This window comes from Zalophus californianus, chromosome 4 (assembly GCF_009762305.2).
Source record: "Zalophus californianus isolate mZalCal1 chromosome 4, mZalCal1.pri.v2, whole genome shotgun sequence".
Taxonomy (NCBI): Eukaryota; Metazoa; Chordata; class Mammalia; order Carnivora; family Otariidae; genus Zalophus; species Zalophus californianus.
Window position 1 is genome coordinate 91,784,154 of NC_045598.1, and position 27,756 is coordinate 91,811,909.

Genomic DNA, 27,756 nt, shown 5'->3' on the forward strand with positions numbered 1-27,756 from the left:
GTCTCCCCTGGGGGAAGGAGCTCCTGGGGAAGCTTGATATTGGTTAATGACCAGGATTTGCCTTCTCCATGGGAAAGCAGTCAGTCACCTATAAATCTCCTAAGACTAAATCATTTTATATTCAGAAGTTGGACCAAAAACTCGGGTCAAAGATCAAAGGGAAACTACAGATACGGATATAAATATGTCCCCGCACAAAGATCATAAAACAAGCACGATTTAGTATTGCGGAAATTTGTCCAGCTTTTCTCTGGCACCTGGGTTCCCCTCCGAGCCACGCGGGGGCAGCAAGGTGCATGCCGGACGAGAGCCTGTGCTCAGTGGTTCCTCCCAGAATCCTCCGAGGCAGAGGAGGGGGCGGAGGGATTTAAAAGAGGGTGCGGACGTCCGTTTCTTCCCCGGAGGGAGAGCGGCCTGGGGCGAGGGTGGTTTGTGTTGTGGAGCGATTCCGCTTGGAAGGCGCGTGTGGGCTGAGTGAGTGGACGCGCGAATGTGTGAGTGTGCGCATGGGGCGTGCAAGGCGAGTGCGTGTGCCCGTCCCTGAGCCCCTCCCCCCGCCTACACCTTGATCTTATTTGATCGGGTTGTGACCCTAGCCCCGCCGGGCCGATCCGAGATGAAAAGTTACCCTCCTGCGAAGCTCCTTCATCGGGGCGCTGTGCAGCGAGGCCCCTTGGGCGGCGGTAACGCCGTGGTCCCGGAGCCGGTCTTACGGGGCCCGGCGCTCAGAAGTGATGAATTGATCAGATAGACGAGGCCGGGCTTGTCCCGGGCCAATGATTATCGAGGCGATTCTGATCTGAGCCCGGCCCCGGAGCGCGGCTAAGCGTTAACAGTTGGCGGCGGGCCCCGGCGTTGGGGGGCGAAGGCGGGGTTGAAGGAGCCGTCGCCCGAACCGCGGGAGCAGGAAGGGCACGGAAGCCTTGTTTGCTGCTGCAGTGTTTTTCCTTAGTCTCTTCCCTTTTTTCATTTAGGTCCGACTTGTGATGGCCCTTTGTATGGTACTAACACTGGTGCCCCCCTGTACAGCATCTGCTGCTAAAGGTTATACGTGTGTGTGTATATATATATATATTCTCATGAATATATATATATACTCATAGGAGAACTTGCAGAGTTGATAAGAATTAAGATTCCAGGGACCCGCCCCAGATTTACTGAATTAGAATTATTAGGGCGGTCTATGAGTCTGTTTTTAAAAGCATCGATGTATGGGTCACGGTAATAAATTTTTTAATAATTTAGTATCAACCTGCATGAGATGATTAGCCAGAGAGTCACCCCTCTCTGCCGCTTTCAGCCATTCTAAATAATGAGAAAAATTTGATATTGCCACTTGGCAGCAGATATTATCTGAATAGGTTGGAGTATCCTGGAAGAGGGGCTGCGATAGTTTGATGGAATTTAAGGACCCTGTACCTGAGTAACAGGAAGAAACTGTTTCATCTCTGAATTATTCAACAATGCATATGCTGTCCAAACTTAGAAATGGGAATTTACCCTACAATATTCTGAAACATCTGCAATTTCTTGCCCAATCTTAACAGCAGGTTCCCCTGAGTGACTTATAATTTTAGAAACCACATTAATGTATGTTTTTAGGTACCTTCAAGCCCAAGCACCAGCTTGTTGAACCACATGTATAAGAATCAAGGGCTGTATTTCACAGCACAAACTGACAAAAGGGAATGGACTCCCAGGCAAGAAGACGGCAGAATTAGAGAATGAACAGTGGCAAGGAGCCAGGTCCAGGAAGATGGAACCCTTATGGAAAAGTAGAGCCCAGCAGATGACTAAATCCAGAAGGTCTGAAACACGTTAAGTGTGACCTCAGCATAAATGTTAACGCTAGAGTTACCAGAATTATGGTGTGGTAAGCTCATTAAGAGAATGAGCTACGTCCACTCTTGTTTCCCCAACACTTAGCTCAGTGGCTGACATACAAGTTTGCAAGAAATGTTGAATGGATATTTCTATGTTTGGAATGAGTCCAGTTTACAAAATAGGAATACCTGTCCCCTGCCAAACACAGTACTGTTTGTTTTTTTTTTTTAAGTAGGCTCCACACCCAGCCCAATGTGGGGCCTGAACTCATGACCCAAGACCTAAGACCTGAGCTGAGACCAAGAGTCGACGGTTAACCAACTGAGCCACAAAGGTGCCCCATGTGCTGTTTTGTTCTAAACCCTTAGCTTTTCAGCAAGATGACGTTCCAAATTGCAAATATGACCAACAGGACTAGTTTCTAGAAGTTGGGAAACTTCCATCCCACATTTTAAGAGCAGTCAAGTGGCAACTCTTAGTCCACGGGTAACACACTTGAAGCTTCATCCAGCACAATTCTATTTAATGGAGGTGGGCAGCAGGATGTTCCACTATGATTAATTTAGTCCAGAGACCTGTCAACATTAGGTAGAGAAGAAGCCACCATCATCCTTTCGGGAGTAGCCTCCATTGGTGGCTGCAGTGTGAGGGGACACTGTGGAGAAAAGAGAACGGGGTAGGCTGTGAATTTCAAATCCTTTGCCTTTTCTGGGAACCTGTAATCATCCATATGTTTCTGGGTATTGTGGAGAAGGTTCTTGTATTGCTGGGGAAACTGGCCTATAGAGAGGACTGATGGGAGATAGCTATAGGTCTTCCACTCCCAGGTTTCTGCCCTTTGCTAGACATTTTGTCCGCTAGACCTCAGCTGAGTTAAAAGGTCTGAAAAATGAATGAATTCATTTCCTAGCTTTAGGCAGTATATCCTCTGGTATTCTGATAGTGTGCCAACTTAGTCACTTATTCCAAGACCTTCAGTTATCCCTGAAGTTCCCTAATGACCAATCACCTCAACTCCCTGATTCCTAGGTCAATTTTAAAAAACTCTTGTACCACCCATCTGCCCATCCAGTCTTCTAACCCTTACCTATGGATCCCTGGATGCTGTGGATAGACTCCGTCTTAGGGTTGATCCAGTGTCTGATGTTAGCTCGGGAAGTGATGGAAGGTGGCGGAGGAGGGGGTAAAAGTTCTCCAGGGAATTGGGTCTTGATGATTCTGGAAGATGGTATGGGGAAGAACAGGGGAGAGTGAAATCAATCAGAAGAAGAAAGGAGAGGAGGGAAAGATAGTTGCATGCAGCCTCAGAAATAATGCAGCCAAAGGCCCTTTTTACCCTCTGGGAATTAGCTGAAGATTTTGTTTATACAGATCACAGTGCTGGAGGATCTCTGTTTTAGTTAATAAAAATACAGAAATTGCATTATAGATACAGATGTAAAAAGCACAGAAATGTGTATACAAATGAGTTCCTGTTGATTATCTCTGTTATTTCCCAGGTGACACTTTACCTTACATGACTGGATGGCATTGTCTTTAGGGTGGAGAGGCTCTGCCTCCACCACTTACCCATGGGTATCCTGGGTGGTCTCCTGGTGTAAGAGTATCTCACTTTTGTTCTTGAATGTCCCTGTGTGGTGGTTGTACAAGGCTGCTAAGCGGAAATCCAGGTCATCCTTTGGTATCTACAGAGGAAGTCAGTCCCCCCCAGGGTTAACTTGCTACCTTTACCCAAACTCTAGTCTTGTTCTGTTGGGCTCTACTTTTTCCCCCAAAGCAGAGTGAACCCCTTTTGGGCCTGAGGTCCACCAACTCCTTACATACCAAAGACATTTTAACTCTTGTCAGTATAATGAGGGGTGAGCTCTCACAGGAGATATGGAAATCATACTGTTCTTCACTTGGGCTTAATAGGCCTTACCTCATTTATGGTTATAATCAGAAGAGTGAAAAGTCTGGTAAGAAAATGATTTGCTCCAGATAATCAACTGGAGCAAAACAAGCCTTCCAACTTCCCAGAGCCCAGATAAATTGGTGTTAGGTTTTAGATTTGGTGTAGGACCTTGGGCTGGGGACAAAATAAAGGTGCTGATGCCATGAAGGACAGACTACCTTTCAAAAAAGATATTCATGAGTTTTAAGCAGATGTAAAGAGAAATCGCATTTCAATGCTAGGTACCTCAGGATCAAAAAAATAAATATCCCGCCTCATGGAGGTGATTGTGGGAGCTGAGCTGAGCCGACTCCAGGGTTCCTGTTGCTGAGCAAGGTGAGCTGGGTTCTTATATGGCAGTTTCTGCAAAAGAGAAACCACACGCAGGACCTGGTTACAGGAGGCCTTGCTGATGTGATAGCTTTAGCGACATCCATCTCCTTACTCATTTCTGTTTTAACTGAACCTCAGAGGGATATCTTCAAAGGGAAGAACCATATGAAGCAAGACTCCCAGGCTTTTGATGCTCCTAAGTTTTCAATCAGAACTGACAGAAGTAGGCCAGGAATACAGGAAAAGGGGTGGAATGGGACAGGGTGAAGAATTCAGAGAAGAAAGAAAGATGAGTTCAGGTTTAGACATACTGAATTTGAAGATAAATTGTCCAAATGCAGTCAACAGGTGGAAAATGGGAAGTGGGCAACTTGGAGGAGAGCTCAGAACAAGTAATAGAGGTCTGGAGGTCATCCACTTGAAGTAGTGGCTGATGTCTACAAAAAGGAGTGTGGCCAACAGCGCTCATGATTGCACAATATTATAATGCGGAGGGGGGAGGAAAGAGAAAGGACACTAAGGTAGTCAAGAGAAGAATCAGGAGAGTGCAGTGTCTAAGTAGAAAGAAAAAGATTGCAGTAGGCAAGGAAGGGTCATTGTGACTGCAGAAGTGTCAAAGAAAAAGTACACTGGACAGTCAGTATTCTAAATAGAACCCCATAAGCATGAACGTGAAAAGCACATAACTGATTTTGTCATTTAATGTAAAATGCCATATTGTTCACTGTACTCTAGTACCTCGCACCACGACTTAACACATGGTGTTCAAAAATGAAATACTGTTTGAATAATGACTGAATTCCAGTGAGTACAGCTTCAACCTAGTAGAAATCGAATTCAACCTATCCAGTGTTGGAACCCCCCCTCCCCTCTCTATATGGCAGTGCTGTGTAACTCAGGTCAGTTAGACATTAATTGAATAGTATGTACCAGACAGTGGGCTATCACCAAAAAAGATGACAAATGAAACAAGAAAACTGCAAATATATGATGCAAACATAGGCAGCTCTCCTCTGATTCGTTAAAGTCTACACAAGCCTCATCATGTCCTCATTCAGCAGAAGGATGAGACTGTCTTTCATTGAGAAAGTCAAGACTGTCAACCATGAATACCATCCTCACATCCAATGTCCTTCCAACTCAAAGAAAGGGATGTAGCTTTTACTCAAGGATAAACCTTGTGAATGGAAAAAGATATTCCATTCAAATGGAAGCAAAAAAAAAAAAAAAAAAAGCCGGTAGCAACACTTATATTAGACAAAATAAACTTTAAAACAAAGACTGTAGCAAGAGTCAAATAAGGGCTCTACATAGTGATAGAGGCATCAATCCAACAAGAGGATATCATAAGTGTGAATATCTATGTACCCAAAATAGGAGCACCTAGATACATAAAGCAAATATTAACAGATATAAAGGAAGAAACTGACAGTAATACACCAATACTAGGGGACTTTAACACCCACTTACATCAATGGATAAACCATCCAGGGCGCCTGGGTGACTCAGGTCATGATCCCAGGGTCCTGGGATCGAGCCCCGCATCGGGCTCCCTGCTCAGCGGGAAGCCTGCTTCTCCCTCTCCCCCTGTTTGTGTTCCATCTCTCACTACATCTCTCTCTGTCACATAAATAAATAAAATCTTAAAAAAAACAACCACCATCCAGACAAAACTAACAAGGAAATGATGGCTTTGAATGACGCATTAGATCAGATGGATCCAGCACATACACACACACACACACAACATTCCATCCAAAGCACTAGAATACACATTCTTTTCAAGAGCACATGGAGCATTCTCCAGGACAGATCGCATGTCAGGCCACAAAACAAGTCTCAATAAATTTAAGAAGACTGAAATCACATCAAGCAACTTTCCCAGCCACAATGGTATGAAACTAGATATCAATTAGGAGAAAAAAAACCTGGAAAACACAAACACACAAGGCTAAACAACATGCTCCTAAGCAACCAATGGGTCAACTAAGAAATCAGAGGAAATAAAAAAAATAGAGAAAATGAAAATGAAAACACAACTGTCTGTCCAAAGTCTTTGACAGTTGTGGGATGCCTGGGTGGCTCAGTTGGTTAAGCGTCTGCCTTCAACTCAGGTCATGATCCCAGAGTCCTGGGATCGACTCCCGCATTGGGCAGGGAGCCTGCTTCTCCCTCTGCCTGTTGCTCCCCCTTCTTGTGCTCTGTCTCTCTCTCTCTCTCTCTTTCTGACAAATAAGTAAAATCTTAAAAAAAAGTCTTTGAGAGGTGTAAGGGAATTTTATAGTGCTACAGGCCTGCCTCAAGAAACAAGAAAAATCCCAATCTAATCTTATACCTAAGAAACTAGAAAAAAAGAACAAAGCCTAACAAAGAACCAACAAAATTAGTAGAAGGAAGGAAATAATAAAGATCTGAGCAGAAATAAATGAGAGACTAAAACACACACAAAGATCAAGGAAACCAAATGAAACCAAGAGCTTGTTCTGGAAAACATAAAATTGATAAACCTTTGGCCAGACCCATCAGGAAAAAAAAAAGAGAGAGAGCAAAGGCTTAAATAAAATCAGAAATGAAGGAGGAGAAATAACCAACATTACAGAAACACAAAGAATTATAACAAAATACTATAAAAAATTATATTCCAACAAACTGGATAATCTATAAAAATGGATAAATTCCTGGAAACATAGAATCTTCCAAAACTAGGGGTGCCTGGGTGGCTCAGTCGTTAAGCATCTGCCTTCGGCTCAGGTCATGATCCCAGGGTCCTGGGATTGAGTCCCGCATCGGGCTCTCTGCTCTGCGGGAAGCCTGCTTCTCCCTCTCCCACTCTCCCCTGCTTGTGTTCCCTCTCTCGCTGTGTCTCTGTCAAATAAATAAGTTAAAAAAAAATCTTAAAAAAAAATCTTCCAAAATTAAATCAAGAAGAAATAGAAAATTTGAACAGACCAATTACTAGTAACAAAATTAAAATGGTAATTAAAAAAAACTGCCAACTAACAAAAGCGCAGGACCAGATAGCTTCACAAGTGAATTCTACCAAACATTTAAAGAAGAGTTAATACCTATTCTTTTGAACTATTCCAAAAAATAGAAGAGGAAGGAAAACTTCCAAAATAATTTTACAAGGCCAGCATTACCCTGATACCAAAATTAAACAGACACTATGAATGAAAGAAAACTACAAGCCAATATCCCTGATGAACAACAGATGTAAAAATCTTCAACAAAATATTAGTACACCAAATTCAATAATACATTTGAAGGATCATTCACTATGATCAAGTGGGATTTATTCCAGCAATGTAAGGGTGGGTCAGTATTCACAAATCAATATGATATATCACATTAACAAGAGGAATGATAAAAACCATACGATCATCTCAATAGATGCAGAAAAAAACATTTGACAAAACACAACATCTGTTTATTATAAAAAAAAAATCTCAACAAGTGGTTTAGAGGGAACGTATCTCAAGACACTAAAGGTAAATATGAAAACCCACAGCTAACATCAATTTCAATGGTGAAAAACTGAAAGATTTTCTTCTAAGTTCAGGAACAAAACAAGGACATCCACGATCACCACTTTTATTCAAAATAGTACTGGAAGTCTTAGCTACAGCAATCAGACAAGAAAAAGGAATAAAGGCATCCAAATTGGTAAGGAAGAAGTAAAACTCTCACTATTTGCACATGACACGATACTATATATAGAAAATCCTATAGACTACCAAAAACTATTAGAACTAATAAATTAATTCCCTAAAGTTGCAGAATACAAAATTAATATAAAGAAATCTGTTGTGTTTCTATATATCAATAACAAAGTAGCAGAGAGACAAGTTGAAAACAATTGTATTTACAATTGCACAAAAAATAATAAAATATCTAGGAATAAATTTACCCAAGGCAGTGAAAGACCTATTCTCTGAATTATAAGACACTGATGAAAGAAATTGAAGACAGCACAAATGGAAAAATACATCATGCTCATGGATTGAAAGAATTAATATTGTTAAAATGTCCATACTACCCAAAGCAATCTACAGATTCAGTTCAATCCCCAACAAAATACCAATAGAATTTTTCACAGGACTAGAAAAAATAATCCTAAAATTTATGGAACCACAAAAGACTTTGAATATCAAAACAACCTTGAGAAAGAAAAAAGCTGGAGGTACCACAATCCCAGATTTCAAGATATAGTACAAACTATAGTAATGAAAACAATATAGTACTTGGGGCATCTGGCTGGCTTGTTTGGAAGAGCATGCAACTCTTGATTTTGGGGTCATGAGTTCGAGCCCTATGTTGGGTGTAGAGATTGCTAAAACAAATGCATAAACTGAAAAAAAAAAACCCAATATAGTACTGGCACGAAATTAGACACAGAGATCAGTGGAACAGGATAGAGAGCCCAGAAATAAACCCATGCTTATATGGTCAATTTATCTATGAAAAAGGACACAAGAATACACAATGGGGAAAAGACAGTTTCTTTGATAAATGGTGCTGGGAAAACTGGGCAGCTTCATGCAAAACAATGAAATTGGGTCACTTTCTTACACCATACACAAATACAAAATGAAAATGGATTAAAGACCTAAATGTGAGAACTGAAACCATAAAGTTCCTAAAAGAAAACATAGGTAATAATTTCTTAGACATTAGCCTTATCAACATATTTATGGATATATCTCCTCAGGGAAGGGAAACAAAAACAAAAATAAACTATTGGGAATACACCAAAATAAGTTTTTGCACAAAGGAAGCCATCAACAAAATGAAAATACAACCTACTGAATGGGAGAAGATACTTTCAAATGATATATCTGATAAGGAATTAATATCCAAAATATATAAAGAACTTACAAAATACAACACCAAAAAACCCAATCTGATTAAAAAATGCATAGACATTTTTCCAAAGGGGACATAGAAATGGCCAACAGACACATGAAAAGATGCTCAACATCACTGATCATCAGGGAAATGCATACCAAAACAACAATGAGGTATCACCTCACACCCATCGGAATGGCTAGTATCAAAAAGACAAGAAATAACAAGTGTTGGGAGAACGTGGAGAAAAGGGAGCGTGTAAATTGGTGCAGCAATTGGGGAAAACAGTATAGAGGCTCCTGAAAAAATGAAAAATGGAAATGCCATACAATCCAGTAATTCCACTACTAGGTATTTACCAAAAGAAAACGAAAACTCTAATTCAAAAAGATATATGCATTATATTTACTGCAGGATTATTTACAATAGCCAAGATATGGAAGCAACAAAAGCACCCATTGATAGATGAATGGATGAAGAAAATGTGCTATCTATATATATCTATGTATAGCTTCATTCTTTATCCATTCATTTATCTATCTATCTATCTATCTATCCATCGATCCACAATGGAATATTACTCAGCCATAAAAAAGAAAAATCTTGCCATTTTAGACCACATGGATGGAGCTAGAGGGTATTTGCTAAGTGAAATAAGTCAGACAAAGAGAGACCAATATCATATTATTTCACTTATATGTGGAACCTTGAAAAACAAAACAAAACAAACAAAAGCAGAAACAGACCCATAAATGCAGAAAACAAACTAATGGTTGCCAGAAGGAAGGTGGGTGGAGAGATGGGTGAAATAGGTGAAGAAATTAAGAGATACAAACTTCCAGTTATAAAATAAATAAGTCACAGGCATGAAAAGTGCAGCATCGGGAAGAGAGCCAATACTATTGTCATAACGTATGGTGACAGCTGTTGACTACACTTACTGTGGTGAACCCTGAGTAACGTATAGGATTGTCAAATCGCTATGCTGTACACCTGAAATGAATAGAACACTGCATGTCAACTACACTTCAAAAGCAATAATAAAAAGAATAACCTTTCTTCCCTGAACCTAGCCCTTCCCTGTGTTTCAGAGACCGGTACCATCCTGGCATCCATCCCCTATACCCAGCTTCTCTCTCATTCCTTTATCACTGTCTCGCTACCACTCTATCACCTTCCCTGCAGAACTAGACTTTTTCAAGAGTCAACATTTACTATCTTCATTTCCTCCCCCTTTCCGTCCCCTCTATAGCCATTGCAGTCTGGCCTCTTTCTCAAGCAAGCACTGAAACTTCTCTTGCTGGTGACCAGTGATCTTTATTTCAGCTAGGTTAGGTGGATCTTTTCCAGATCTGATCTTATTTGATCTCTGCATTTTCTGGCACCATGATTCTGATTCTCTCAAATGTTCTCTCCATGCTCTGTGGGTCCAGCTCCTCCTGCCTCTAGCTGTTACTGCTCAGCTCCCTTGTCAGCTCTACTTTCTCCCTCTGCCCCTTAGTGCATTCTCCAGGGGTTTGGTTTCTGTTTTTCGTATTCTCATTCACTGGATGAGCTTATTCTTTCCTATGGCTTCGACCACCACATGGATACTGCGGCTTCCAGATATACATCTTCAACCTAGAACTCTCAACCATGTTCCCTGCTACTCATCTCCACGTAAATGTCCCACAGGCACCACAAAAAGCAACATCTACATAACTGATCTGAACATCTTTCTCCCAAACCTGCTTCCCCTGGATGCCTCCATTCAGTAAATGGTATCAATCAAGCCCTCGGAAACCCAGGAGCTATCCTAGACTTGTCCCTTCTCTTGGGCCCATATCCAGGCACAGAGTTTCATCAGTCCTGCCCTTGGCAAATTTTTCACATCTACACCCCATTGCCATCCCCTGCTTTAGATCCATTATTTCTCCTGGAGATTGCTGCCTTCTGAGGCTCCTGCCTCCTTGCTGATTCCTCTTGTCCCCACTCCCGTTCTATCCAATCTACTGCCATTGTGCTAAGACACCCATTGATTGTGTCACTCTAGTGCTTAAAATCCTGACATGATGCCCCAGCATCTCCATGATGGAATCCTAGCTTACTAGCATGGTGTACACAGCACACCCAGCCCAACAAGGTGACTCCAGCTTCTGCCCTCTCCCCTCCTCCATCTCACATTGATGCTCCAGCCATTCTGGATTCTTTGGCCCCAAACAGGCCACTCTTTCTCTCCTTTTCATGTATGTGCATCTGCCACCGTCGTGCCTTGAATGTCTGGCTCTTGTTTCCTTCTTTCTAACTCACATTCCACCTCCTCCCTCACCTGGCCCAGCTAACTCATGTTCGGATGTGAAAACTCACCAGCTCTGGGAAGCTTTCCTTTAAGCTCCCAGTTCTCCTGACACACGATGTATAACTCTGTCACAACACATGTGCTATTGTGCGAGCATTTTTGCTGCTACTGTTGTCAGCTTTTCTACTAGAGTTTCTCTAAAGCAGGAGCCATATCTAACTGCTCTCTACATCCTCAGTGTTGAGCAGAGTGCCCGGCATATAGTAAATGATAAATGTTGAATAAACAAAAGGAAGCTCTTTGATTCTTCTATCAAGCCACAATTACTATTGAATTCACCTTATTTTGCACCATTTCAAGCATCCCAAATACTTCTGCCAGAAAAAAAAAGATCATCTAAATTCCTCAAATCACTGACACACACACAAAAACACATTCCAGCATTAACCAAAAGACTGAGGTGGTGTGAGGGCAGATGTATAAAGCATGATCAGGTGTCTTCCAGAGCATTCTCTCCCATTCCATATCTCATATCTCTCCAGAGAACAGATTTCCAAACAGGGCAAAGGGTGGCTTGGTGGGACCTGGGCCTGATTAATCCACATATTATACCAAGCATCGCTTTGGGCAGCGAGAGCCCCTTATTCCTCTGGGCTAGCGCTCAACTTCCCTCTCCTCAAAAACATCTCTGAAACGTTAGCAGATCTGAATATGGAGCCAAGGAGGCAGCCAGAAAACAAACTTCTCCGGTACCTGACTCAGTGTCCTCACCAGAGTGCTTTAAGTTACCATCTCTGCCCATCACGCCAACAGAAAGAAGAGTGCCATCGACCTTGGTGGGAATCTACACAAGAAAGCACAGTACCTTGGAAGCCCCGAGTTTTCCCAGGAAGGTATCATCGTTATCCAACGTAGGGTGCTGTAAGGGGTCTCGGGTGAAAGGCATGGTAAAATGCGGAGTGAGCCGCTGGTGTGAGGGATGGGAAGCCCGCGCAGCCGCACACAACGCACGCGGAGGATCCCGGGTCCCAATTGTTTGGAACGCCCAGTTTCGGTTGCCCGGCAACTCTCCCGCCATCTGTGACTGAGGTGAGTTCCCTTCGAGAAGGGCGCCACCTGGCGGTCCAGCGCGGGAGACCCCTCGGAAGGAAGCTCCGGGGAACGCAGAGGGGAAAGCGCCATCGAGCGTGCCAGGGAGGCCTGCATTTACACTTGGGAGCCTTAGTCGAAAAACGTCGGCCTCCCGGCTTGCAGGACTTCTGCAAAAGACTTCAGCTGAGTAAAGAAGTCCTAAAAGATGGCTCAGGAATTTCCTTCTCCCTCGCATCTAACGAAAGAATTTTTCAAAGCAAGGAGAGAATGAAGATGTTAAGAGACGGAAGAGCCCAGGTGTCGTACTTGGAAAATTGCAGGCTAACGCAAACGCTCCTTGCTTAAACTCGGTTTAACTATGCCAGTCTTAAGGCTTCCCATAGAGCCGTTCGTAAAGGCACGGGTGGATTTGGCGGGACGGAAGTAAGATCTCCAGAAGCAGCTGTTGCAGTAGGTAACATCTACCGGGGCCGCTCTTCCAGGCTGTAACTTCTGGAGGTGAGACGGCGTCTCAATCTTCCTTCTATCAATGCACACAAAGGAGGTGCTAAATAAGTATTGTCGAACGCCACGCCTGCAAAATTAGAGATGCTCATAAATGGCCCATGACCCGAAAGAGCAATGGAAAACGTGAATTTGGTGGCGTTGGCTTGGAGGATGTTTCTACTGCGTTCTTTACACGACACCTGTGCCAGTCTGTTGGGCCGGTTGCAGACCCCTGTGCCAGTCTGTTGGGCCGGTTGCAGACCCCGGGCGCGCGCACTTTTACGCGGCGCGCGCCAGCGGCGGCGGCTGCCATGGCGACCGGCAGGTGAGCGGCAGAGGAGCGCGTGGTCCCTGACCCACCCGCGCGGAGGGAAAGAGGAGGCGGTTGCCAAGGCGACGTGGGTAGGAGGAGACGAGGAAGGAGGGAGGAGAAAGGATGGGCGGCCTTGGCGTAGCCGCAGGGAGGTGACTGAAGCGAGCCCAGCCCCTTGCATCCTCCCCCTGTGAACCTCCCTCCCCTTTTTTTCCGCCTTCTGCCAGCAGTAGCCGCGGCCGCAGCACCTGAGCCGCTGCTGGCGCTCGCTCAGGAGGACGCTATGGCTGAGCCGGGGCGCAGCCTCCATCCCTCTGCCCGAGGCAGGGGAAGAACTGAGCGGCGCACACTCCGGCTTCTGCAGCTGCTGCTCTGGGTTGGGACCGCCTTCCAGGTGACCCAGGGAGCGGGACCGGAGCTTCACGCCTGCAAAGAGGTACTGTCTTCCCCGACCCGACCCCACTTTGGTCAGAGAAATCTTGGATCCTGGCGGAGACCTTACGGACCCAGGCACAGACAGTTTCAGAGGCCACGGAGTTTAGGTTTCTTCGGGGATGAGGCGTGGGGGGGTGGCGGGAAGAGGAGCAGACTGGCGTCATGGAGAGGCCAGCGCACTGGAGGACTCACGAAACAGATCATCCTCAACAGCCTGGGCTGCTGAGCTCAGAGGGGAAGGTCCCAGCTCCAGGGAGCCCAGGAGGGACCTGGGTCCCGGGGCTCGGGAATGAAGGAAGAAGACATGGGTTGTCTTCCTGCTGCAATGAAATTACCTTAAAAGTAGCTGAAAGCAAAAGATTATGTAGAGAGGGGCAAATCAGAAAGCGAGAGGGGAAAACGGGTAAGAAAGGAGTTAGGAAGGCCAGAGGAAGGTAGGGGAGCAAAGTGGGAATCCTTGTGGTTTTATCATGGTTTCAAAAAAAGAGTGTGAAGGTGGGAGATATGCCAGGGGGACTGAAGGAACCCATCACCTCTCTCTCCCCCTCCTTGTTAAACATCCAGTTACCTTGCCAGCTGCTAAGTGCTTTGCCTCCCCCAGTGCGCTTTGTTTAGTGTACCTGAGAGCCCACAACCCCCTCTGACCAGACTTTGAGTCTGTAATATCTCGCTTTCCGCCAGTCTCTACTTTCCTTCTCTGGACTTCTGCTGACATATGTCGTGAGTCTTTTTCAAGGTGTTTCGAAAAGGTTGCCAACACAATTCAGACAATAGGTAGTGAATGTCTTCCAAATGAAAATTCTTTGAGCATTCTTTTTGGAGGGACACACAAAGGTATTAAGGAGTAACAAAACTCAGTAGTTTCTTTAGTGTTGAAATAACATTATTTGGTTGTTCTCTGGGTAACCTCTTTTAACCATATGGCAGAGGCAGCAACAAAATACAAGAACTGCGTGGGGAAGGTAAAATAATAAGAGTTGTTCTGTTGTCTATGTGAGATGTGAAAGATTTCATAATACACCAAGAGTCTAGCCCTGTAAAAAGGATCTCCAGTGTCATACTTGGCTAGGGTTTTGAGAGATTGAAATACTTTTTGTAAGTTGTCAGTGTTCACTGATTAGTAACAACAACCCCCCTCTCATATGGAAATATGTTATTATGAAGGTGCTCTATCCATTAGACTGTCTACAACATAACAAATCATGAAGAAGTGAAGGGTGGGGGGAAAGAGAGAATTTTTTACTTCATTCATGAATATGACACAAGTGATCCCAGTCAGTGGCACTTTCGATAACTTTTTATCAGTTCCAATGATGACCTGCCCTGGAGCGTCTACATTTCCACTCAGCCAATTTATGAACTGTTTTTTTTTAAAGATTTTATTTATTTATTTGAGAGAGAGTGCACACACACAAGAGCATGTGGAGGGGCAGTGGGAGAGGAAGAAGCAGCCTCCCTGCTGAGCAGGGAGCCTGCCATGGGCTTGATCCCAGGACCCTGAGATCATGACCTGAGCCAAAAGCAGATGCTTAACCAACTGAGTCACCCAGGCGCTCCTTTATGACCTGTTTTAAAGATGGCTAGGAACGGAATGATCTTCTCAGTGACTGTGGCTTACTGGCCTTGGTGGTGTGTGGCCTAACCAACTGAGATACCTAGTTCAAGCAAGCGCCCTTGCCTAAGAATCCAACATGGGAGTTTCCTGAGTGGAAGGTAAGAATCTTACAGTCCCCCTGCGGCTTCTTGGTGAGATCTTGTCAACTCTGGAAAATGTGATACATTTAAGAAATTAAACACTTTGTATCATCTTGGTTTGGAGGGAAGGAAGAATACTGATGCTTGAGAATTCTAACTTGGGCACAAATTTTGCGTTTAGCCCTTTTTAAATGGCTGACATTTGTCTAAGCAAAAGGTCTTACTGCAGAGCATGAGCTGAGGGCAGTGGAAATCTGTGCAACTCAACATAACAGGGTTCTAGTCCCTGCCTGTTATTTACCACACAGTTTTTGGATCTGCACAATGAGTGTTTCAATAACACCTACCTAAAAAGGATTGCTTTGAGCATTGAAAGAGAAAATTAAAAAAAAAAAGACACAAAAAAACACAAAAGCAAACACAAATTAGTTACCCAACCCCCTTTCCTGTTCAGCTTCCTTACCATTAGATCCATACCCCATGCCAGAGTCAAAGTGGCTTAGGAGTCATGCTCATTGGCCACAGGCATCAGCAAGTCCTGTTTAGACTCTCCTTGAGCAAACAGTGGCTACTGGACACCCTTGACTCCAAATAATAAGGAAAAGAATAAATCCACTGTTAAAATAGTCTTCATTTGGCAGCATGAACTGACTCAACAAGTTTGGGGGCTTCCAACCCTAAATGGTGAAAAATCAGTTCAGGGTAGACTAACCCTTCTCTATTCTTAATCTTCATATGAATTTCTTGTGAGTCCATGTTGGGTATTATTGGCAGGGACTCTCATCAGGTCAATCTGATATGACAACAATGCTGTTCCAGCCTTGTTTCTGAAATCTGAGGTACCCCTCTGGACCTAATCAGGAAAAAAAAAAAAAGGTTTAACATGAGGCCTAGACTGAGGTGGCAGAGAACGGGGAGTTCTAGATTGCTAAACCTGTGCTGGGGTGTGGCGTACCTTTGCTTTCACAATTTTACAATAATCAAGGTCACCAGTGGAACTAAGCATCCTGTATGATGTTTGTTTTCATGAATCATTTCTTTGGCCTTGTGCTAGCCTGGGCCAGCGGCTGACTGAGAGCCAAAGGAGCATTTCCTATATAGCACAGTGAATATACATCAAACGAGAGAGGAGCAGAAAATCTTCTTTAACAGATCTGCCTTGTCCTGAGGCTCCACGGCTAATTGCCCCCAAAGGGACTTCCCAGTCTATACTGAAAAGTCCATAGGGCTTGGGAATCTGGCATACATGGATTGTAATAAAATGAGATGAGTGAGTGATGACTGCCACTTGACTACTTTGAACAAGTTAATTGACTTCTTGCAGCCTCAGATGCCTGATCTGTAAAATGGGGATGGTAATACTCATTATTCTTACTCTCACAAGGCTGTTGTGAGTCTTAAATTAAGTGAGATAACGCATGCAAAGTGCCTAGTGCATACCCTTGACATGTCACAGGCGCTTGAGAAATACTGGTAGGCAGAAAAGGTAAGTACACAAATAAGGATATATAAATGATAACATAGAGTTAACATATGGTAAGCAATGCAGAAATGGCAATATAGAGTTGAATAGGAGAGGAATAAAACATATTTGAACAGTTGGCGCTTGACCTAGTTCTGGAATAATCAGTAGGACTGCGATGGGCAGAGGTGGATTAGATAGAGGGGGGAGCCTGCAAAAAGTTCCACAAGGAAAACCCAAGGGATCCTGGGAATTGCACGTAGACCAGGCGGCTGAAATGTGAAGTAGGTGTGAGTACAATAGGAGATACGGTTGGAATGTGGAGTAGGTGTGGGGGACAATAGAAATCAAGGCTGGAAAGTTAGAAATCTGAAGTGGAGAATCCCTGAAGGATTTCTGGCAGAGATAGTGGCCTGCTCAGAGTGGATTAGCATGAATGAAAAAGTAAACATGGTTGAGGAAGGCGGGAAGGTGAGAGAGGGAGAGGGAGGGCAAGGAGACCAGTCAAGGAGGACGTTAGCAGAGGGACTGTGCTGGCTGGTGGCAGTGGGACACATGGAGAGGTGTAGATATGAAAAATATGCCGAAGGTAGAGGTTAGAGGGTTTGGCAACTGACTTTAAGTGTAGGGTGAAGGCGAGGGGCAAGCCAAGGGTTTGGGTCAGGGTTTTCGAGTGGGTGTGGGAGATGCAGAAAGAACAGCTGTAGGAGCAGAGTGATGGCCTTTCACAGTTCTGATTCCCCTGGGGTCAGCCCCTCTACCCGGAGGGAGAAAGTCCTGAGATCCTGGCATGATACTTTACAGCATGATCATAGCTTCGGGGCTTTTATGTTTCCTCCTATATTTGCTTCTAACTCGTTATTCAAGGTTTGAACTCCACAGGGAAATGAGTAGATCTAGAAAACATTCAGGACCCCTGAGCTTTCAGGAAATATTTCACCAAAAGTCTAAGATTTTTTTTAAGATTTTATATTGTTTATTTGAGAGAGAGAGAATGAGAGAGAGCACAAGAGGGAAGAGGGTCAGAGGGAGAAGCAGTCTCCCTGCTGAGCAGGGAGCCCGATGTGGGACTCGATCCCGGGACTCCAGGATCATGACTTGAGCTGAAGGCAGTCGCTTAACCAACTGAGCCACCCAGGTGCCCACCAAAAGTCTAAGATAGATTTAAAGTGACCGCTGGGGGGCACCTGGGAGGCTCAGTTGGTTGAGCTTCCGGCTCTTGGTTTCCGCTAGGTCATGATCTCAGGGTGGTGGGATTGAGCCCCCGCATCTGGATCCACACTCAGGAGGGAGTCTGCTTGAGATTCTCTCCCTCACCCTTTGCCCCTCCCCCTGCTCTCTCGCGCGTGCGCTCTCTCTAAAATAAATAAATACATATTTTAAAAAATTAAAAAACAAAGTGACTCGGGGCACCTGGCTGCTCAGTCGGAGGGGCATGCAATTCTTGATCTTGGGGTTGTGAGTTTGAGCCCCACATTGGGTGTAAAGCTTACTTAAATAAAAATTTAAAAACTTAAAAAAAAAAAGATTTGAAGTGACTCCTTTGGTTGGGAATCACCAAGGTTAGATGTTTAAAACATCCTGCCATATTTGGTGGAGAGGGGAAATTGAAAGTCTCTTTCTGTCATGAAGTACTCTTTTTTTTTTAAGATTATTTATTTATTTGAGAGAGAGAGAGAGAGAGAGAGAGAGAGAGAGACAATGAGTGGGGGGAGGGGCAGAAGGAGAGAGAGAAGCAGACTCCCCGCTGAGCAGGGAGCCCGCCTCGGGGCTCTATCCCAGGACCCTGGGATCATGACCTGAGCTGAAGGCAGATGCTTAACCAACTGAGCCACCCAGGCGTCTCTCACTAAGTACTCTTGTAGGGTTGCAAGATGTACTGGTTTTGGTTGATATAAGAAGGGGCTAAGGAGTAATAGATTTTTGAGATCTGAAGACATTTGGGAAGTCATTTTGTCTATTCTCCTGTCCCAAGGTAGGAGTATACTAAAACTGAACCAGACTGATCATTATCTCCCTTACTTTATTTTATTTTTTAAAAGATTTTATTTATTTATTTGAGAGAGAGAGAGAGTGTGGGGGCATGGGGCAGAAGGAGAGGGTGAGAATCTCAAGCAGACTCCACACTGAGTGTGGAACCTAGTGCGGGGCTCAATCGCACAATTCTGAGATCATGACCTGAGCCGAAATCACAAGTCAGTTGCTCAATTGACTAAGCTACTCAAGTGCCCCAGTCTGCCTTACTTTAAAAGAAAAACTTTAAGGGCACCTGGATGACTCAGTCAGTTGGGTGTCTGACTTCGGCTCAGGTCATGATCTTGGGGTTGTGGGAATTGAGCCCCATGTCAGGCTCTCTGCTCAGTGGGGAGTCTGCTTCTCTCTTTCTCCGTCTGCCCCTCCCCCACTTGTGCTCTCAATTGCTCTTTCTCTCTCAAATAAATACATAAAAATCTTAAAAAAAAGAAAAACTTCAAAAATTGTAAAAATGACATATTTCATTTGCAGAAAACTTGAGAAAAAATAGATGAATAATAATAAGAGAATAAAAATCACCTATATTCCTAGCATTCAAACTATCAATTTTATGCAGGTATTTGTGAGAGGGAGGCAGAGTAGTGGTACAGAGTGTGGAGTCTGGATATACTGGGTGGGGTGGGTTCAATTTCCAGCTTCTTCCCTCAGTAATGGCATGACCTTGGGGAAGTTATTTAATCTCCTTATGCCTCAACTTCTTCATCATTGTGATGGGAATATTAATAAAGTCCACTTAATTGATTACTATATTATGACAGTTAAGTGAGTTAATACATGTAAAGTGCTTAGAATAGTTCCTGGTGCATAGTAAGTACTCAATAAACGTTAGCTGTTCCAGATTTTTAGTGGAACTGTAATTAACATGGTCTTATAGTAGTAAAAAATTAGTAAGAATTTAACAGGGGTAAAAGTGTTGGAAAGGAAAAAAGAGTAGATGTGAAAGATATTCTGAGAACAAACCTGGTAAAATTTGGCAAAGAGAGGGGGAAGAGAGCATAGCCATTAAGGGTCTGGAGTTGTGCTATCTGGATACGGTAGCCACAAGCCCCGTGTGGCTACCAAGCAATAAAAATGCAGCTAGTACAGCTGAGGAAATGGATTTTTTAAAAAAGATTTTATTTATTTATTTGAGAGAGAGAGAGAGAACACAGAGGGAGAAGCAGACTCCCTGGCGAGCGGGGAGCCCAATGTGGGGCTGGATCCCAGGACCCTGAGATCACGACCTGAGCTAAAGGCAGATGCTAAACACACTGAGCCACTCAGGTGCCCCAAGGAAATGGATTTTTAATTTTATTTAATTTTAATTAAAAGTTAAAGTTAAAATGCACACTCAACTCAGTTGTTGAAAAATTGTTAGCTGTGTTTGGAACTACTTGGGTATGTGCCTCTACTTTCTTTCTTATTTATTTTTTTAGATTTATTTATTCTGGAGAGAGAGGGTACAAGTGGGGGGAGGGGCAGAGGGAGAGGGAGAGAGGCAGATTCCCCCTTGAGAGTGGAGCTCGCCTCGGGGCTTATTCTCACCACCCTGAGATCACAGCCTGAGCTGAAATCCAGAGTCCCTTGCTTAACCCACTGAGCCACCCAGGGGTCCCCATCTACTTTCTTAACCAGAAATTTTATGAAATCTAAATAGAGACCAAGTATTTTTTATGAAAATTTAGCATCTGAATTGAGTGATGTGGTAAAGTGTAACACATATACTGGATTTGGAAGACTTAGTACAGAAAAATGAATGCAAAATATCTCAATAATATTGCATGCTGATGGCATGTTGAAATGTATTGTTAAAATTAATTTCACCTGAAAAATTTAATTTCACCTGTGTCTCTATCCTTTTTCAAATGTGCCTACTGGTAATTTTAAAATCTTGTATGTGGCTCGCATTATGTTTCTATGGGCCGGTGTTGGCTTGGTGGTGATGGCTGTTCAAGTTTGTCACCTGTGGTTTAATCCTAGCAACCATTTCAACTGCATTGTCTTGGGCAGGATACTCATCTGTCTTTTTCTCAATTTTTTCATTTGGAAAATGGGGATAATCTAGTTTATATCTTTTATGGATTGGTGGGAGGATTAAGCAAAATAATGCTTACAGTGCTTTGCAAAATGCGTAGTGTAGAGTCAGTGCTTAATAAATGTTGTGCTTGTTACTGTTTTATGATCTGCTTTTTGAAAACTTAGGAATGGGACTGAACTCTAGATTACCTTATTCCCTTTTATCCTATTGAATACTATTTTTAAATAGCTTTATTATTTTTGTAACAATGGTACATTCTTATTCTAAAATATCAGGAAGTATAGAATGCGAACAAGGACGCAAAACTTACCCAATATTTCATAACTGGCTAAAATCACTATAAACACTGTTGCATATTTCCAGACTTTTTTCTATACTTATAGACTTTCTATACTTATACACATAAATGTATAGCTATAAATATATAATTCTCCATAAATGAGATCATATCACACATGCTGTGTCATAACCTATTTTTTTCATGCAATAATTTGCAAGAGACACCTCCGCTAATAAATATAGGTCTAACTTCATCATTTTTAAGGCTACAGAGAGTTCTGTAGCATGTATAATATAATCTATTTAACCGACCAATTCAGATGGCTTCTAAATCCTATTACTGTCAACGATACTGAAATGAATGCTTTTGCATATATGTTTGTAAACATTTGCTCAATTGTTGTCCCGTTAACTCCTTAAGCATGTCCTCACCTTTTCTCATATCTCTGGCAAAACTGTCAGTCCTTTCAAACTTCACAAATCAGTAGGCAACACACACACACACACACACACACACACACACACACACACACACACACACACACACACACACACACACTCCTTTGTTTTTGCTTGGTCCATAGCTGAAGGACCCTTCCTGTTTCAAGAAGGATCCCACCTAGAGCTCCCAAGTGACCTCAGAGCATTTCTGTAAGCTTACTGCAACTGAGAGACAGAATCTTGCTCCTTCTATAGGAAACAATACAAACAAATCCCTATACATCAATCTTATTTGCTTGCAATCTGAGTTGCTTCTCAGCTGCTTCTCCCTCCACCAGCCGGGAGTGAAAACTCTGCTCTTGGCCACACTGCGTGCAGCAACCCTCTCCTCTCTTTCACGTTTCCTCGAGTAGACGGCCCTGGGGAGGAGCTGGGCTTGGAAAGCAGACTTGATACTCCCAAATAACCAATGCAGCTGACTTACAAATTTGGTTAACGGTATGAAAGAAAAGCAAAAGATATGACAAGGAGCCCTAATTGTAGATCGTAGATCGTAGATCGTAGATCTACCCTAGATGGTAGATCGGGAAGGTGAGAGCCGGCCTCTCTGAGGAGTGAGTTTAAGCGGCGAGCAGAATGAAGGCTGTGGAGAAGTTTGGCAGGTGAAGAGGAGTGGACAAGTTTGCAGGCAGGAAAGAGTCTGTGCTTAGGAGACAGAGAGAAGGCCAGTGTGGCCAGACAACATAATTTTACACTTGCAAAATGAGAAATGTACATCCCCATTTTGAGGTTTCAAAACTATTAAAGGAAGATATGAGATCTTAAACAAAAGTCCCTGGGGGGCATGGGTTTGTATAAAAATTATTATTTGTTTTTACATCATAAGGTGATATAGGTGCATAGTAATAACTCACATTTATTGAGTGCCCCAAGTGACCTACAGGCAGGAACCCATTTGGTCCTTATAAGAACTCTGTGAGGTAGGTACTGTTAACACCCCGCCTCCATTGTACCCCATCCCTCTCCTCTTGCCTGCTCCACTCTCTTCCGCAGCACCTTCTGCCCTCGGGCGTATATTTTACGTACATACATGTGCGCACACACACTTTAATTGTCCATATTTTCTGACTAGAATGTAAACTCTGTGAGGGCCGGCATTCTTGCACGTTTTAATCATTTCTACATTCCCAGTGCCTGCCACAGAGAGATTAGCCTGCCAGAGGTTACTTGGCTGGGAAGAGAGCAGGAACTCAGGCAGCTGGGCTCTTCACCACCGTGCTATTTTCTGCATGTCAGTTCCCATTGTGCCAAGGGTAGAAGCTGAAAAGTAAAAGTCCACCCCTAACCTCTGCAAGTCCCCAAAGGCTAACCTCTGTCAACTCCTGCTTCGATACATTCTTCTTGAAATGTTTTATGCTTATACAAGCACATCTGTCTATTCTTTTCACTTTCTATACAAATCAGATCAGAATATGTGTCCTGTTCTGTATTTTACTGTTTTCCTTACCATAGATCCTACATCTTTATTTTTAACCACCACATTGTGACTCATGATAAGCATGTGCCGTGACTTACTAAAGCAGACATTTGATGAATAGGTCAATTCCAGTCGTTTATATGGCAACAGTGCTGCAGTGAACACCCTCCTGTGTGTATTGGGGCATACTTGTTTGAGTCTATCTGTCAGATAAATTCTTAAAAGTAGACGTGGTGGGTCAAAGAGTCCAAGTGTTTAGCATTGCAATAGATGTGTGTCAGGTTGGGAGCATGGATTTTTAAAGACAGCATTAGCGTTCTCCATCTGCAGTCAGATTGAGGAGGGAGGCCTTGTCTGTGGGGGCTGCCGCCAATTTATTCTCCCCTGGGAATCACGGAGACCCTGAGGGCCAGGCTGGAGAGCCTGTCGGCTTTATCAAGATGCCATCTTTTCCCAGTCAGGGCAGCTGGGCCTAATGGCTAATTTTGCCAGATTTTCAGAAAATAATTTGGTCCAACTCAGAGCTCTTCCTCCCGTCTGTATCATTCCTCTAGTAAAGTGATAAAAACTGTGCCATTTGTCACATTTCTTCTTAAGCTCTCCTTCTATGTCATACCAGATAAAGCACAGAACAGATAATTATAGTTAGTGCTTGACAGCTGCCGAAAGAAAATATATTTTTCATACTTGTTAGCTCTGCGCTTTTCAAAATCTTTTTAAGTCTGAGAACCCTAATGTGAGGTTATCATCCATTCTTCTCCTTAGATTTGACACATGTTATTAAAGGCATTTTTTAAAAAAAGACCCACAGAGCTCTGCAGGGTGAAAAAAATAAATAAACTGACTTTCACAGGCCTAGGACATGATTTTCTAAATCGGAATTGTACTGATGATGCAAAATAAAATGCAAAAACTAGTAATAATAATTGGACTTTAATGTAATAAGCCTGTGTGCTAATTGGAGCATCCCTCTCCTTACCCCGTGCACAACATTCAAGGAAAGCTGTTTCTGAATTAGAAAGGCAACTGAAATTGGCTAATTTTCTGCTTGAAATGGATTATTTTGCCCTCCAACCTCAATCATATGAAGATAAAAGAGTGGCTAGTAAGCCACCAAGAGAAAAGATAAAGGAAGCATCAAGTATATCTGTTCATCTGACTTGGTTCAGATTCTGATAAGGATGGTGCTGGCTCAGGACAACACTTCAGAGAAGTCAGGTGCACCAAGCCCTGTGCTAAACACAGACTAGATTCTCCATAAATTTTGAATTAATAGGTCAACTTATTTTCCTTTTTTTTTTTTTAAGATTTTATTTATTTGACAGAGAGAGCACAAGCAGAGGGAGAGAGAGGGAGAAGCAGGCTCCCTGCTGAGCAAGGAGCCTGATGTGGGACTCAATCCCAGGACCCTGGGATCACTACCCAAGCCGAAGGCAGACGCTTAACCGACTGAGCCACCCAGGCGTCCCTCAACTTATTTTCCTTGTAAAACATTTTTTTAAAAAGATGAGTGCTAGAGCTTCCATTTGCAAATATTGAGCTGTATAAATCATCCATACAAGAAAGGAAGGGGCTATGATCACATACAGAGTAAGAAACAGCCACCCAGGCACCCCTAGAAACAGGGTAGCAAGAAGTCAGAACAAAATAAAGAACTGTGGGGGGGGGGGGAAGGCATATTTTTAAAAGAATACATAGAGTTTTTAGTCCTGGATTATCCAAAAGACTACTCCCAATTTTTATATTCACCAGCTCATTTTTCTCAGGTGGAGATAGATTCGGGTAACATTTCAGAAGAATGTATGATCGTGGCCAGTGTGCTTTATTGTCTTTGATGTAATTACCATTTTAGTCAGATGATGAGCAACCAAAAGGAGTGGATGTGAGTGAGAATGAGCAAATAAAGGTGATACCACTGGGAATATGCAACAGATTGTTAGGAGCTTCTCTGAAAGATGAGACATCCTCTTGATTTTTAGGTAACTTAAAAATCTCAGGTTTTTGTTTCTGATTATGATTGATATCACCCCATTGCCATTAAAATCTCTATTTTATACTTGCAGAAACTGAGGACCAAGGAGATCAACAGGTTGGTTCACTCTGGGGAGTGTCATTTAGATATAAAATCGTGACCTCACCAAAAGCTGGTGTTAAAGTGGATCTCAGTGGCCACCCAGGCAAAGACATCCTCACCAGCTCCCTAAGATAGCAGAGTGAGTGCTTACCGTCAGGTGGGTTTTATTGTTTAACAGTTAAAAATGTTTAAAAAAATACTTTTTACCCCAGATAATGAGAGGCTCACCACTTATGGAGCGGACCCCTACAAATGGGGCAAAAAGTATTCTTTTTTAAACTTTATAACTGTGAAGCAACATAACTGGTCACTTGACAGCCCCATTGTTTCTGACACTCGTTTCCTCCAGTGACAGACACTGTTTGTATTGGTAACTGGTCCCAGAGAACAGGGATCATCAGAGTGCTCACAGTTTGAAAACATTAATGGCAGATTTCCTCTAGAGATCATGGGCCACTGTCAAGTTTTCTCCAACAAATACTTTTTCTCTTATATTTTTAATTCTCTGAAATTTGAAATAATTCATACACAAAGTATTTCTTGAACATCATGGACTGAAAGAGACATGGAAGAATTGTAGGACATGAAACCGACATTGATTGCACTTACGGCCTTTCAAGGAACAAGCAGTTGCAAACAGAGATCAGTGCATGATAGAACGAGGCCAGAGAGGGAGGACCAATGGGCAGAGCACAGCCTCTGGAGACTGGTTTCATATCCTTGGTGAAGCTTCACTGGCTGTCACACTCATTTATCAAAGGAGCTAGCTAATCATATTTAATTTGAAGGGTTTTTGTGAAAGTAGAAATGAGAAATAAGATATGCACAGTATGACTCATTGTATTTGTTTGCTAGGGCTGGGTGTCTTAAAGCAACAGAAATCTGTTCTCTCACAGTTCTGGAGGCAAGAAGTTCAAGTTCAAGGTGTCATGGTGCCATGTGCTCTCTGATGGCTCTAGGGAGGAATCTTCCTTTCCCTTCCTAGTTTCTGGTGGTTGCCGGCAATCCTTGGGAGTCCTTGATTTGTAGCTGCACCATTTCAATCCTTGCTCCCTTGTCACATGGCCTTCCCCTCCTGTGTCTCTGTGTCTTCACATGGCCTTCTTATAAGGACAACAGTTACTGAATTTAGGGTGCATGCCTACTCCAGGATGACCTTATCTTAACTAATTACATCTGCAATGACCCAATTTCCAAATAAGGTTATACCTTCTGAGGCTCTGAGTGGACATGAATTTTGGAGGGACACTATTCAACCACTACACCAGTGCATAGTAAGTACTCAATAAGTCAAAGTGATTATGGTTATCAAGAGCCAAAGTGCAAATGAACAGAGAAAAGTTGTTTCAGTATGGGCTAGAGTGGTTAAGAGAGCTTCTCAAAAGATGTGAGGAAGTCAAGCAGGCTTTAGTGAAGTGGTAACATTTATTTATTTATTTATTTATTTATTTATTTATTTATTTATTTAAGATTTTACCCATTTATTTGACAGAGAGAGACACAGCAAGAGAGGGAACACAAGCAGGGGAAGTGGGAGAGGGAGAAGCAGGCTTCCCGCTGAGCAGGGAGCCCGATACAGGGCTCGATCCCAGGACCCCGGGATCATGACCTGAGCCGAAGGCAGATGCTTAATGACTGAGCCACCCAGGCACCCCTATTTATTTATTTTTAGAGATTTATTTATTTTAGAGAGAGAGAGCACATGCATGCATGAGCGGGGGCGGGGAGGAGCAGAGGGAGAGGGAGAGACAGAATCTCAAGCAGATTCGCCACTCAGTGGGGAACCCCACCCCACCACCCTGAGATCATGACCTGAGCCAAAATCAAGAATTGGACGCTTAACAGACTGAGCCACCCAGGCACCCCTAGAGAAGTGGTAAAATTTAGATAAGAACTGAAGGTATAGGAGGGTCTATCAGGCAGGGAGAACAGAGTATGAATATTTTCACACCAGGGATATTAACCTTGTAAAATCAACTATTAATGAGACAGAAATCTCCTCTGGTCCAACAGGAATTAAAAACTATACTTTTTTTCTGAATGGATAAGCTCATATGTTATCTATTGTTATCTTTTATCTACTGCTTTAAAGAAATTTACCCTAAAATTTAGTGGTTTAAAAAAAAACAAGCATTCATGATCTCAGTTTCTTTGGGTCAGGAATTTAGGCCTGGCTGAGATGGCTGATTCTGGCTCAGAGTCTCTCATGAAGGTACAGTCAGAAGGTCACCTGGGGTTGCAGTCCTCAGAAGCTTGTTTGGAACTTGAGGATCCACTTCCAAGATGGTCCACTCATGTGGCTATTAGCAGGAACAAGTTCCTCGCACATGGGGCTCTCTATGGAGCTGCCTGAGTACCCTCATGACATGGCAGCCAGCTTCCCCCAGAGCAGGCGGTCAGAGACAGAGAGCAAGGAGGAAGCCACAGCCCCTTTTACAACTGAATCTCAAAAGTCACACACCATCACTTTCGCCATGTTCTTTCTGTTCATTAGAAGTTAGTCACTAAGTCCAGCCCACACTCGGCGGGGGAGGATTAAGCTCTCTCTTCCTCTTGGAGGGAGGAACATCCAAGAATATGGGGGCATATTTTAAAACCACCACATCACAGCATATCATGAAATCATCCATTCCTTCAGCTGTTGGACAAGCTTCCTAAATTTGATGTTCCTACATGTCCATGTTATTATTATTATGTATTAATACAATAATCATTTTAGCCTCTCACAGTGTACCAGA

At 43.1% G+C, this 27,756-nt stretch overlaps 2 protein-coding genes and 1 non-coding gene across 3 annotated transcripts in view; 2 read left to right on the plus strand and 1 right to left on the minus strand.

Moving 5' to 3' along the window:
- Window positions 1-393: 393 nt before the first annotated feature.
- Window positions 394-803, plus strand: LOC113917761. Its single transcript, XR_003518349.1, has one exon.
- Window positions 804-2,330: 1,527 nt separating this feature from the next.
- C4H1orf194 (chromosome 4 C1orf194 homolog) lies at window positions 2,331-12,566 on the minus strand. Its single transcript, XM_027606430.2, has 5 exons — window positions 12,079-12,566; window positions 4,004-4,120; window positions 3,394-3,509; window positions 2,912-3,042; window positions 2,331-2,479 (listed from the first exon to the last, which is right to left on the minus strand). Exons 1-5 carry the CDS (start codon window positions 12,538-12,540, stop codon window positions 2,409-2,411), a joined length of 897 nt encoding a protein of 298 aa, XP_027462231.1. The 5' UTR covers window positions 12,541-12,566; the 3' UTR covers window positions 2,331-2,408.
- Window positions 12,567-12,894: 328 nt separating this feature from the next.
- Window positions 12,895-27,756, plus strand: part of ELAPOR1 (endosome-lysosome associated apoptosis and autophagy regulator 1) — a 66,902-nt gene continuing 52,040 nt past the window's right edge. The window contains exons 1-2 of the mRNA XM_027606424.2: window positions 12,895-13,116; window positions 13,332-13,540. Coding sequence (XP_027462225.1) covers window positions 12,927-13,116; window positions 13,332-13,540 — 399 coding nt within the window. The 5' untranslated portion in view covers window positions 12,895-12,926. The remainder of the gene's footprint in view (window positions 13,117-13,331; window positions 13,541-27,756) is intronic.

What these genes read in the sequence shown, in the direction of transcription:
- C4H1orf194 (XM_027606430.2), bottom strand. Translation starts at nt 12,540, where the DNA reads ATGCGAGGGAGAAGGAAATTCCTGAGCCATCTTTTAGGACTTCTTTAC. An exon ending in TTTATTTTTTTGATCCTGAG is followed by an intron (nt 3,510 to 4,003) that starts GTACCTAGCATT and finishes CTTCCTCTGTAG; the next exon opens with ATACCAAAGGATGACCTGGA. An exon ending in CAGCATCCAGGGATCCATAG is followed by an intron (nt 2,480 to 2,911) that starts GTAAGGGTTAGA and finishes TTTTCTCCACAG; the next exon opens with TGTCCCCTCACACTGCAGCC.